The sequence below is a fragment of the Macrosteles quadrilineatus genome, unplaced genomic scaffold (genome assembly GCF_028750875.1).
Source record: "Macrosteles quadrilineatus isolate MER2022 unplaced genomic scaffold, UCM_ALF_1.0 Scaffold_46__1_contigs__length_943047, whole genome shotgun sequence".
NCBI lineage: Eukaryota > Metazoa > Arthropoda > Insecta > Hemiptera > Cicadellidae > Macrosteles > Macrosteles quadrilineatus.
In genome coordinates this window covers 684,284-698,635 of record NW_026542639.1, presented here as the reverse complement: position 1 = coordinate 698,635, position 14,352 = coordinate 684,284, and the positions used below count along the sequence as shown (strand labels likewise).

Genomic DNA, 14,352 nt, shown 5'->3' with positions numbered 1-14,352 from the left:
ACCAGAAACCAGCTGCTAACTGTGGTATGGCGAAATCATTATTGTCATTTAAATACACTGATATATTGGTGCACTCGATATTTTGTTATTCATTACTGTCTACAATCATCGTGCAAAGTGCAGAAGTGGCTTGGCGAGTCTACAGTTTACACATACATTTTATACTGGGCGTCTCTTGTCTGATAGCCAAGGTCGGGCGTTCACTCCAGTCCAGTCCCGGATCCAATCCAACATCCCCCACCTGGCAATCTGGTACTATGTCATTGTAATTGGTATAGGCGCCGCACCGTTACAAGAGAAAAAATGTATTGCAAACTACTTCATTAAAAAATCAAGACACGTCACCTACATTATTAATTACAAAACCGATTGATAATAAAATGTTATGTTTATGTAGCACCCATATAGCTATAATGTATGTTGTGTTCAGCAGAATATTCAAATGAATGTTTCCTACTGCAAGGTCAGTGGTCACCACCATTGAGGAAAACTGAAACTTCTAAATTAGAATCTTTTTTGTAAAAAAAATTAATAAAACTTTAAACATAGCAAAATGTAAAAGTCTTTAAATTACATTTGTGTACTGGTAACAAATGAATTACTTTCTATAAGTACTGTAGGTTTGCTTCAATAAAACCCAAGGATAAGCGACGACTTCATATTTCCGATCGTTAAAGTCTCCAGCTTATAATAGGCTTTTCCGAGTTCCATGTCCATTACAAAACCAAACCGAAGAATCTCACAGTTCAGTTTACAAACACCTTTCTAAAATGCATGTCGAATCACTCTTAAAATTTGAATTTTAAACGTATGAAATTCATTTTAATGTATGTAATACAGAACATGTACACAAAAGAGACAACTAGCATTTGATACAAAATTAATTTGTACACCTCCGTTCTTTAAGGTCCTCATCGATCCTCGTCGATATACTACAGAACCACAATAAAGATGAACATGGAAACATGTGGCAAACGATAAATACTTCGCTGAGCTCTATCTACACTGATTCTTTCTAACACCGACCACTTTTTACCCTATAATTTAAATTTAACATTTACATTAAACAATGCAAAAATTAATCAATAATAAGATTTTCTTTGTATGTTTGGCAACTTCAGAACCCACAAAAACCTTATAAATTTACCTAGCGGACTTTTTGTTCACAAAGTTTAAAATTAACCCCAAACACTGCACATTCTGCATATATTCCGACAAAACACGTAATCATACGACGTGATTATCGACAACTTGACCTCTCTGATAGCTACCAACGACACCTGATGTACGGCCATGGTCAGGGTGGGGGAGGATGAGGCTTTCACAGCCTGCGTGCTGTAGAGTGTAGAGTCAGTCTGTGGCAGTGTGCGGCACAAGCGGCAACATGGACTGGGTTAACATTGTATTGCTGACAGGTAGGGACAACCATTACGTTTCAAAATATCACTAATATATACAGGCTATGTTTTATAAAAGCAGTATTTTATAATTACATTTTATAACAAATATTGACACAAAAATTATTAAAAGTATAATTTAATAATTTATATTTTTACAATGAAACAATTTTTATTTATTGATCACAGGTTAATTAATCACTAAGTTGTTAATGTCCAAAGTATGTATTTTATAAATAACATTCCCTGCTTTGAATCAAAAAAGTTGTACAAAAATCGTGATTAATTGATTGATGTTTACGTAGTTTCTTCGTCATCTAAAGTATAAAGATTTTATGTTATTGTAAATATACAGTCCAAGGGCAGATATTTCTTTCTAACCCTTTCAGGGCCCCACCCCATGCCCTAGGTTTAATTTATTATACAGGCCATTCCAGTATTTTAACTCAAATTGCACTAATAATAAATAATAAAGTTAATTTTTTTTTCTTTTTTCCTGGAAGCCAACATGTGATACGATAGCGAAACGGCCGATGTCACCTCATGGCCGACAAGAGAGTAGTAAGGGTTTTTAGTTTCTTAATAGTATGTTACGTCGGTAATAAAGTTATTTTTTCCTGCCTGCGTAATCTTATATATATATTTATAACCCCTAAAGGGCATACTATTACTTATTTATAACAATGTCACCCTAATGCTCACACATGTAGAGGCCCCTACTCGTTACGTAGTGATAAAATCATAATACGGTATCGGTGAAATAATTACCACCATGAAATGTAGGGAAGTCCGAATGTAACATATCAAGGAAGAAAGTATTATTAAAAGTAGCTTATCATTGTGATAATATTTGCACGTTTAAGAAACAATATAATAAGAAATCTGTATACACTTTGTTATTTGTGTTGACTCTTTAATTAATTACAGTGTACTAAGTAATATTATAATATTTTGTAATAGTCCATAAGAAATATTAATTAGAAGTGTTTACCTTGGCGATGTTCAAATATGTACGATGTCTGATATAATACTACTTTTTGCCGTCGCACTACAATTAATATCGCAAATTACCATTAAACTACCCTGAACATTTTATGTGAAAAAAGCAAATTCCAAGAAAGCATTTAAATACCCCCGCCGCAGCAAACCTGCAGACTAAGCGAATTTCCATTTGAGTGATTGGATTTACACTAAAATATCTACTTAAAAATTTAACATTTATCTATAATATTAAAACGAAACAGTGTTTTTTTATTTCATGATTCTGAATCAACCACTCGACGGATTTTCATGATTTTTGTGTTGCAAGAAAGATAATTTTGAGAACTAGGGAATGTCGAAGCTATAATTTTAGTTTAGGGTCCCAGTTTTTTAGAAATTAAGTTTTAATTTTTAAAAAGTCTAGCAGCCGACGCTAAGATTCTAAACTAGCTTTTGGCATAAAATAATTTGCTTAACATAACAGCTGTAAACATTCAGCTTTTGTGTCTCAAATTCAGCATTTGGATAAAAATGTAAAGACATACTTAGGGTTGACTTATTTATACTATGTGTAATGCTAATCATTGATACGCTCAATTCTTCTGTAAGAGGATGACAGATTAATTAAATTATACATAGTAAAATACTAGGATGTTCAAATTATTTTTTAAAGCAATCTTTGTAATCTTCGATTTGTTTTAGAGCAATATAATTTGTTTTAACTAACAGCTGGTTAAATATAAACTATGGAACTATGAGGTTATTTTATTTACTCTTATTTTGTCATGATTATAGGAAATAAGTACGATAAGTAGAGATAATTAGACCACAGTTTAAAATCATTTAGACCAAAATCAATTAAACCACAGTACAAATCGAGGCTCTGTACACGAGTCTTAATAAAAAAGGATGAATGCAAATTATTTTACTGCTCCACTTTTCAAGGAAAGAATATAAAAATAAAAATGTTTACATGTTTTAATTCTTCATAGTAGCTTTTTGTTTACAATTAATGTTTGTCTGTTTTAACTTTGTTTGGATTAGGCCCGGAAATTTTGATGTCATAAAAATAAGATCAAGAATAATCAGGAATCACGATTTTAAAATACCACCACAACCTTAGCCGGGTTTTATACAAAGATAAACAGGTGGATGACATAGATTGAACACAACGTCAACATTGACCTAGGATACTGCAATTAGACAAACCATCCTTTTATGAAATCGTGTTCAGTTGTGGTTACGTTTGGGGGTGCCTAAATCAGCGATCCCCAAACGTGAAAATATCACTTTTATTTCAACTATGAATATATTGTACAGTAGTTTAAATTAACTAATATGGGAAATTACGATGTACATTTATTCAATGAGGGTGGGTAATTATGAAGGATAGAACTGATAACGGTATGGATAATAAACATTGACAATTAAGTCATTAGTTTTACTAGAGTGTTTACTTTTTATATTCCTGTTACATGTGACCAGTTCTTTTTTTTTCAAATGAATGTTATTTGAACCAAACAGCTGATTCAAAACAAACTGTTATTGTTTTTACTTTTCTTTGTTTACACTTATTTATTTAGCAATTAATGCAGTGAAATTGATATAAAAGGATAGGTGTGATGATTTATGTGTACTGTGAATTTTATTGGATATTATCGTTTTATTTTTGGCCGTTTCTATTCAGATCTACTGGGAATTGTGTATAGTAGTTGTATTGTAGTGATAATAATTATGGAAGAGGCAGGTATGCTATGGAAGGTGGTATCGTTGACTAGGTCTATACACTTCTCAATTGACTATTACTCTCTCTACTGTAGGCTACTTAAAATCAGTGTGCGTCTGTGTGAATCACCTGCAAATCTCACTTTAACGCTTTTCACATCGTAAACATTGCAGAATTGCTGTTTTATTGTAAAATTATCGCATTTAAAATGCATATCGTATAGGCCTATGATGGAATAAAAACATATTTGGTCACACAACATTTGTTTACAAGATGACTTTTCACATTAAAACTGCAAGAAACTTTGTCTTTATATGTGTAAACTAGCTGATCTGAATTGTACACGGTTTTAACTGACTACTAAATTCCCGTACGTAGGACGGGCTAACACCTCGTTTCCTATTAAAATAGAATTAGTTTAACAGGTACTTAGGTTTGCTGCATCAGGGAGGGTAAAACTGCTTTTTTTTGTAAAATGTTAATAGTTAGTAAGAAATAAAAACATTTTCCAAATTTGATCAAAATATGTTCATAAACAATCAAACTACAACAGTTTACTTGTTCTCCATAAGAATAACATAGGAATTAAATATTTACATTTTTTTTAATTTTCTCCGTAACCATTAGGCGCATAGTAACACTTCAATAAACTAAATTATTTGTTTTTTTAAGCTCTACAAAATGGTTTGGAAAGATTTTGCAAAATTTTATGTTTTTTGGGTCAAAAATGGGAAAAACCTATTTTTACCCCATAAAACCCCCCGTAAACCCCCGTTCCCATAGCCCGATCATGCTGGTTCGCGAACTCGTTCAAGTTTATCCCGCCTTACACCTTCAAACCAAATTTTATCAAAATCGGACAAAAATTACTCAAGTTATCGTGCGGATGGACACACACATATATATATATACGAACTAACAGATGGTAATATCAAAGATTTAATTGCACTCACCAAAACAACGGTAGAACAAAATTATTTTGAATTTAATTCGATGTATTATAAACAAAATGAAGGGTTAGCAATGGGTTCACCACTATCTGGTTTATTAGCCAACATTTACATGCAGCATATAGAAAACGAAAAAATCATTAACAATGTCAACCCTATGCTGAAGGATATCATATATTGGTACAGGTATGTTGATGACATCATATGCTTATTTAACATTGACAACCATACACCAAATCAACTATTGGAATACTTGAACACGATTTCAAAATCAATTAAATTCACATTAGAAGTTCAAAATTCATCTATCAATTTCTTAGATTTGACTATAACCAAAGAAAACAATTTACATAAATTTAAAATTTTTAGAAAGCCTACTGAAAACAATCTCATCATCCCAGCAAATTCAAATCATCCCTGGCAACACAAAATGGCAACATTCCATTCGTATATTGATAGACTTATCAACATTCCCATGAGTAACGAAGACTTTATTGAAGAAAAGGAACATATCACAAAATTAGCAAAGAGTCATGGATACAGCAGCAAAACCGTAGAAAAAATGATAAAGAAAAAAGCAGGCATGAAAAACCAACATGTCAAGAAAGAAGAAAGAAAACATGAATTTTTATGCCTACCTTACTCAACTACATTTAACAAAGCATATAGGAAAACATTTAACAACCAAAATTATAAGTTATCATACAGAACAAGAAACAATTCATTTGATTTAATTAACAAATTTTCACAGTCAAACAACAACGTATCAGACATAAAAGACAAATCAGGCATATACAAATTAAACTGCAGTTCCTGCTCAAAATTCTATATTGGCCAAACAGGACGAAATTTTCAAAGTAGATACAAAGAACATATTCAAGCAATTAAATCAAACAACAGAACTACACAAAAATCTACATTTGCAGAACACATACTTTCTACAGACCATACATACAAAAATTATAACGAAAACATTACCATACTAGACATTATTAACAAAGGAACCAAAATGAACATAAAAGAAAATTTTCACATATATAAACACTACAAAGAAGACAGAAACAACATTTTAAATATAGTACACACACAAACCACTAATCCTATATTTAACAAAATTATAAGTGTTAGAAAAACCAACAACTAAACATTCATTCACATAGGTACTAACAAAATTAACAGCTGTATTTATTCATAACATAATATTTTTGTTTGAAATTAGGTTAACACACTTGAAAATGTCCTTAGAGACGAAACATGTTGTGATTTATTAAATAAAAAAGAATATAAAAAAAGGGTACTCATGTTATTTTACATATTATTTATTAATATATATCTATATATAGATATATAAAAATTTGAACGAATGGTGTTTTTGGCCTCTGGGGACATCAAAATGAAAAAGTAAATCGGTCCCGGGCCTAGGTCTTACCATGAGACCTACGGTAATAGCTACTTCCCTATAGGGAAATTCGCTAAAAGGAATTAAGTATGTTGTAATTGTTGTTCGTTACTCATTTAACTATCATCAAAAAGCTTATATTTTCTGCCAATTTTTTGTTTAAAATTAAAGTTGGCCTAATACTTTTGATAATTGTAACAACTAACATGATTAAAGAGTTATAATTTATTTATCTCTAGTAAAATTATGCATTTTACCACAGAAAACGTACTAGTACGTTTTCTGTGAATTTACATCATTAAGTCAACATGAGAATTACAAACATTTATAAAGTGAAGTCTTCAAACGAATAAAACCTTTACTACTGTAAGTTATCAAGTATATTCTTTTATATAATGGTTTCCAACTCAACCGATAGAAAATATTGAAATGTTACAATACAAATTGAGAGGACGAATCAATTGATAAGTGAGAAAATATGGGTACTTAGTATACACAATGTCGACTAAACTTGGGATTTTATACTGATAGTTTAGCTTTAGCATTTCAGAAATCAATAATATCAGTTGTCAATCAATTATCTGTTTCTCGATATGTAACGATTGGTAGTTGCAAAAAGGAGCATCAACAGTCAACTTGTCAGCCATTAGAGTCGTAAATATAACGATATAAAACATCAGATTTTGAAATCCAGCTCAAAATAAACGTAGTAACTTTTACCAATTTTTAAAATACAATAGTAATTGTTTGTCATTTGAAGTGTGTTTGCTTTGTCTTGCAGATAAAAAAATAAAAGTGCCTTTTTAACTGGAAAATAACATAAAGTAAGTGAAATAATTAAACGACCAATTATTTACAATGTAAGAAATGGCAAAGTTATATTTTTATGTGGGTCCCTACAATGGTAATACAGTACCCATTTTTGTAATGCTTCATGTTTTAGGACAGAATGACTCTCCCGGAAGTCTCCTCTCAAAATGTGTGTGTAGTACTATTTTTAACATTTGACAAGGTTGGTAAAACAACAACGTTTACCGATACTATTGCAAGGGCCATTGTGACTATTGGTTTATAAATACACTAAACTGGAAACGCGACGGACAGTGACAAAGTGGTTACCGCAACAAAACCTTGACAGTGGGTTTGTACATCTATTAATTTGTTCAGTTACGTTTTTATCATTCTAGCAAACTTAATTAGATTTGTCAGTTTCAAAGCAGTAATTGAGATTGTAAAAGCAACTTGGCCAACCTTTCCACCGCATTATTTCTACAGCACAATCGCCAATATCGGCAAGACTTGTGATTAACATTGTCATTGTCCTGTCGCGTACCGAGCACTAGGACTGGGGTGAAAGTAGGACTATTCTGTGCACAATTTATTTCCACAATCCGCCCCAACGCGGGCATTAATCGTCACCAGATAACGGCGGCTAGAGGTCGCGATCACCGCGAATAACTCTTGTTTGTTGGCGATTGTGTATTGCAACATTGTTGGAGACAGCACTGCTGAACGACGTGTAAACATAAAAGATTTCGAATTGACTTTGACCAACGTCTAGTGTTGTTTTTACGACCACTAATGAAGTTTAACGACTCACTAAAGGTGCAGCAGAGCAAGTTAAAGTTAAGTTCGTCTAGCCTGCATTATTTTCCCTGGACTATAGTTTGGAATGTATTTAGGTTTTTGTTGAATGTCTGTGATATTAAAGAATCCTTATAAGAGCGAGCAGTGTATATGTTAAGCTTGAAATTGTTCAACCACCAAATGAGCTGGTACAATTTTATAATTAACAAGAAACTCTCCAGATATCTAGTCATTTCACTTAGCCATTTGAAGCAAATTCATTTTATTTTAATTGTACTAAAACTGTAATTAACCGTATTGATTATAAAGTTCGATGCTTCTTCTAAAAGATGCACTTCTTTTACACCACAAAACCCTCTAGGATCAAAATAACGCTATTAAAAACCAAACTAAAAGTTATTAGGTGTTTGAATAATTGCTCCAGCAACCAGCAGTATTGACAATATATCGTATTTGATATTCCAACCCCCATTTTGGATTTGACGCCAGTTTATAATGAACATTGACGCATTTGAATCGAACCACCGACCGGGCGCGCAGATTTAAATTGATTTATGTGAAATTCACATACTTTTTTACCATAGCATCTTTTATGTCCCACCAACTATTTCAGTAAAAAAAAAAACAAGATAAAAAACATAAGCCTGTAAAGCTAAAGCACTCAGTGAGTAGCTCAACCAACGATGCTATTTTAAACAAAAAAATATGCTTCAGATGGTCTTTTTGACAGATGGCATGTCTCAATCATATCATTAGTCTCATGAGCGTAATAAGGAATGGAGAAGATTTGAAAACAAACCCGAACTGTCTATTGCAATACATGATATAGATATGGTATCTCAACATCCCAAGGTACTGTCGGTTATACCAGGTTGTGTCTGCTACCATATCTAATCCGAGACATTCCCGCACGACTCGTACCATAGTGACTACAATACAATAGCCGTGGTACTGTATTACAGATGATACAGTGCTGCAGACGACATAGGAGATCCTCCGTGAAATCCACGCAACCGTTACTGCTCGTGTCTGATTGCGATAGGATTCAAATTTACGTATCTACAGTCGTAAAAATCCATACGCTTGAAGGGAAACACAATCGTTTCGGAAAAGTAAAACCGATAGAAGGTCCTTAGGAATAGGCCTATTAGAATATTTCTTAAACCTAATTACTAATTCCACGAGGTACTCCTTCGCGGTTCGGAGTTTTTAAACAGTATATACGTCATAAACAAGATAGGTCTTTCACCACTAGGACTTTAATGGAGACCTCTCTTCAAGGAATGTTATTATGAAAGTAAACATTAAGAACGCAAGTGGTGGTCACATTCAGTTAGACCTACTTGGAATTTCAAGACTAAGAAAGCTATTGGCATTGTTTAATTGTTGCATCAGAAGCCTTAGTCATGTTTAGAGAGCTCTTACACCAACTAAATGATTTGTTTTGTTAGGATATATTTTACGATATGTACTTTGCTGTGACAAATTACTTAAGGACAAACTTTTACTCCAATTAGATTGTTTTATTCGGTTGGTTAGTCTTAATATAAGTTTCGTAATAAAAAAAAATATAAAAAAAACACGCCCTAAACATAGCCTGAACGATGTAATTTTTAAACTGTCTTGTGATCCCAGGGTGTCCACAGAAAATTTGTCATTAATTTCCATGACTATCCATGACCATTCACCATCAATTTCCATGACTCGAATATTATAATTTAACATACACACACACAAAAAATGCCTAGACAAATTATTTCACAGAAAATACTGAAATGTATTAACAAATAACAATAGGGTAATAAATTTTGCAAAAATATGGTAAGTATTCAAAATAAGAAAGGAAAAAAGAAAACCCAGCCTCCTCCGTCCCCATAGCGAGCAAAGTTCTCTCTCCACTTTATTTTTTCCTTCCTATATACTTTTATAGTAATAGGAAGGATTTCCATGACTTTCCATGACTTTTTGCGTATATCCATGACTTTCAATGATCTGAAATTTGTCCATGACCTTCCATGACTATCCCTGAAATTCCAGAATGTGGACACCATGGACCCTTTAAGAGTGATAAATGTATAAGGAATCGTGTTTATTCTACGCTAATGACGAGGCAGGTTAATTTATATTCACACATATCCCGTTCTGAGGAATACAAAAAGCAGTGAAACCTCAAGAGACAGACTGGACTGGTCCTCGTCGCGGAAGTCTTGCTACAGGCTACCGTCCGCGGATTATACGACCATTATCAATTTAATGCTACTAATCGCCTCAGATCCGCGAAAAATGGAACTCGCGATTACATTGGCAAACGGGGCAGCGTGGTGTGAGGTTTAACATGCTGAATCAATAATTAGTGCAAGGTAATACACGTGAAATTAGCTGAGAGGAAATAACTAACGATTACGTAGTTTTATTCAAGTATGTTAACGAAGGAAAACCAAACAAAATGATTTAACACGGGGCAGCGTGGTGTGAGGTTTAACATGCTGAATCAATAATTAGTGCAAGGTAGTACACGTGAAATTAGCTGAGAGGAAATAACTAACGATTACGTAGTTTTATTCAAGTATGGTAACGAAGGAAAACCAAACAAAATGATTTAACACTTCCAATACACCTAACTGTACAAACGGTACTTCTAATCGAAATAATTTGATAGACGTAATCGTGATACTAATGAATAAGGATATATAGAAGGGGCAAATTTAAGAAAGTAAAGAAATACAACTCGTTACAAAATCGTTACAAAAAGATTTTAACATAACATAGGCGACTTGAAACCCGCAATAATCCCCGGTAGTTGATGACTGGTGTACGTAACCACATGTTTATGCACGTACAGTAACTATAGGTCAGTCCATTCAATTCAAGAGCCACTCGTACGTATTAGCGGCAGACGTACAGACGTACCTTGGTCATTAGAAACACACTTTACTGTTGTGAGCGGGAGATAATCAGCATCTTCCTACAACTGATGGATGTATACGAGGGAAAGCTAAGGTGACCAGTCACATAACAGATGCATATTTCCTACAAAAATCACAATTGGGAGGGTTAATTAGAGGACCATCTCACAATTGCGGCATCAAGAATTGGAAAATAAAGTTAGTTCTTCAATGTCAACACTAGTGATATGGTATTAAAGGGTACTTAAGGGGGTTATTTAAGGGTACTTAAGGGTGGTATTTAAGGGGCTCTATTTCAGTTCGGATTTCTCAGTACGATTTTGCTTAACGCCGATATTCCTATACTATTGCACTTAACAGCGCCAGATTCTTGAATCTACTGAAAGCCTCCTGTGTTTTATTTTTTCTCGAAAATATATTTTTATGCGGTAAAATGTATGACGAAAACGCGTATTTTAACATTTTTACCAACCTTTTAGCTTAACATTTTTTGAAAATATCAAAATTTTGAAACGCGCAAGACCTACAACATTGAACCAAAGAACCAAAACCCTTGGGCGCGCCAAACGGTTGCAGCGCACCCTTAAGTGGTTATTGTGGACAAGTAAAATTCAAATGGCGGACAGGAAATGCTTAGTAGTTTTTCAATAAAAGATTAAACTCTTCCGGGACGGCAATCTATACCTTTTCTCAAACAATTTCTTATTACCAAATCTAACACTTTATTCTCAGAACAAATTAACACAAATTACGTCTAGGAGTTCCATTACATCTTCGTTAAAATCTCGCCGATTCCTTTTATCTATGAGATGATACAATAAATGAATGAATCGGCTGACCTAGTGACAGTAGTTTTCGGAACATTGCCGCACTCCACCCACGTGATGCTATGTTAACGTTAATCACGTTTCCCTCGGTCGGGGACAGTGACTGGTAAGCAGTGAAGGGATCAGTGTATGGTGAACGTCACCGAGACTGATGTAGGAGATTGACTATGTGATGAAGAAAGAAGATACTTCGTCTTACAATGGAAATCAGGTCGCTTGCTACTTGCCAATACAGGACAATATAGAAATTGATTAACTCCCGTCCCCACATTTGTGACTGGAAGGACTATAGGTACTTACTGTGAAGGTTTTAAACTTGTCTATGGCTGAATGACATACTAAATTTTGATGTGTCTAACTGAAGATCATAAACATGGCGTGTAAAAAACAACGTAATGCTGTTTGCTTCAAGAGTTTGATTTCGAGAGCTGAGGGCGACAGGCAAGGGGGTTCTTCGGTTGCCTGGTTCAAATCTCGCAAACCACCAATACAGTTTATCTAAGTAATAATGCTACCCCTAACGGGTTTGGGCCTTTAGAGCCTAGAACGTCCTATGTGAAAAGACATTTACAATTCACTACCAAACAAACCCCGTGCATCATCAACTAAACAAACGTGTTACCACAAATAGCAAAACCACCAACGCCACGTAACTGAAGACCTTCACACACTACAGTAGCTGCATTCCTTGTTGGTCAGAACTAGTTAGGCTCTGATGAGAATACCAATCACTGGATGAGTCAACTAGTGCAATTGTCTCGCATGTATGTCAACAGAGCCACCTTCATGTGCAGCATACGTCTCTATTTAACTTGATAAGTTCTATATTCTCTGTTTCAAACAAGCTAAAGGCATCATTGCAGTGAAGCTGTGCTGTGGACCGCACCCGCAAGCGACGCCCCCGTAGTCTGAAGGTCAGGGTCTGCACCACGGCGTAGGTGACAATTTATGGTTCGATACCGATGTGGGAAATCTACACCAATCACGTTATATCTGAGTCACGATCACGATAGTCTTCGTAGCACTTCAACGAGTCGTTCAAATGCTCACATTACTTATTGTAATTGGACTAGATAGGTTACCGATGTAAGGAAATTAAGGAAGTATAAAAGCAATTGAAGTGTATGTACGTAGGGATAATCTAATCTGAATATCATTAGAATGAAACCTATGTCCTTACAAGCCACTAGTTACTAATAACCATAAAAGAGAATAATTCTACGAGACAAGACGGGGCTGAAAACTGAATGAATCATTTTAAGTTTATTACCTTATTTATTTATTTTAAATTTAATATGATTACCTTGAGACTAGCTTATTATGAACCACGGTAAAAATCGTAATTACGAATAATTACGGTTACCTTATTGCAGTACGATGGTGTTTAAAAATAACCAATGGCTTTTGCTACGTGATATTGCCGCAATCCTCTTGGACCAGACTGAAGTAATGTATAAAAGCCTAGCCTTTAAGGCCTAACACAAAACCTAGTGAAGGCGGAACACAAAACGCTGTTTGCAGTACGGTATATTTAATCAAAGTCGTTACCCAAGTCAAGTGTAAGTGTTTTTACCAAGGTCTTGTCAACCTTGATCGCGCCGGTATCCGTCCGTTGACATTTCGTGGCTCTGAATCTTTTACTCGGGTTGTTTCGTGACTTCCGCGTTACACGTTAGACATACCCAAGTGCTTCGGAGGAAAAACTTCCTAGAGGCAGATCTTTGTCGGAACTCATAGCCACTTCCTCGCAAAGGTAATACAGTATGTCACGAGAATTTCCAGGTTTCACTCGACTGATCAGTACTAAACTGAAGATAACTTGAACATTATTGCCACCAGGACTGATGTAGAATGACACGATAGGTTACGTAGAATAAAAAGGTACGTAACCTATCATATGAAGATAGCTATACATATTCTGTTATTTGATCCCAGGCTGCACAACCTCTGCGAAAACTATACACCACAAGTCGAAATAGAGGATGGAGACGTTTTAGAATACAGAATCTGGCCAAAGCTTAAATATCCATCTTTAATGTCCGTGTTCTGAATACATCAGTTATATTTTCACGTGTTTTTGTTTGTATCACTTTGGTGACATTTGTTTTTGTAACTTTCAAAATATGTATATCGTTCAGATATACTTTGCATAGTAACAGACGTATTAGTTGATTAATGTTTTTTTACATGGTAAACTTGTTTAATGTTCCACTTAAATACAATTTCAGATCTTTAAAAGTACTTTGTACAATTTATTTATCCGCAGATATCTCTTATTAATTCATCAAAACAAACAATTACTGTAACTTAATGCCAAAATATTTTGTATTTATCAGGATTTTGTTTAGTATTTTAACTAGATAAGTATCCAGTAACGAAGACTCAGTCACCAACTAAAGCCAACATTCCGCGCTAGACAAGTGTTAAACTAGCAGTTTTTACTTTCATCAGATATCATTCCCGGCTGTTCGTTACACTAGTGAGCGAGGAGCTGGACGATAAAATGTTCACCCGTGTGTCCACCACACTAGTTACTCGTGAACCGGTTATGTTCTCTGGTGATAACATACCAGGAAATG

General features: G+C 34.3%; 2 protein-coding genes across 3 annotated transcripts in view; one reads left to right on the top strand and one right to left on the bottom strand.

Annotated features, from left to right (window-relative positions):
• Nucleotides 1-14,352, bottom strand: part of LOC129005951 (RING finger protein 17-like) — a 184,543-nt gene that overhangs the window by 108,150 nt on the left and 62,041 nt on the right. The gene's annotated exons all lie outside the window — the stretch shown is intronic.
• The window catches only part of LOC129005953 (uncharacterized), a 50,273-nt gene continuing 37,276 nt past the window's right edge, over nt 1,356-14,352 (top strand). The window contains exon 1 of the mRNA XM_054434993.1: nt 1,356-1,415. Within this exon, the coding sequence (XP_054290968.1) occupies nt 1,385-1,415 (31 nt within the window). The 5' untranslated portion in view covers nt 1,356-1,384. The remainder of the gene's footprint in view (nt 1,416-14,352) is intronic.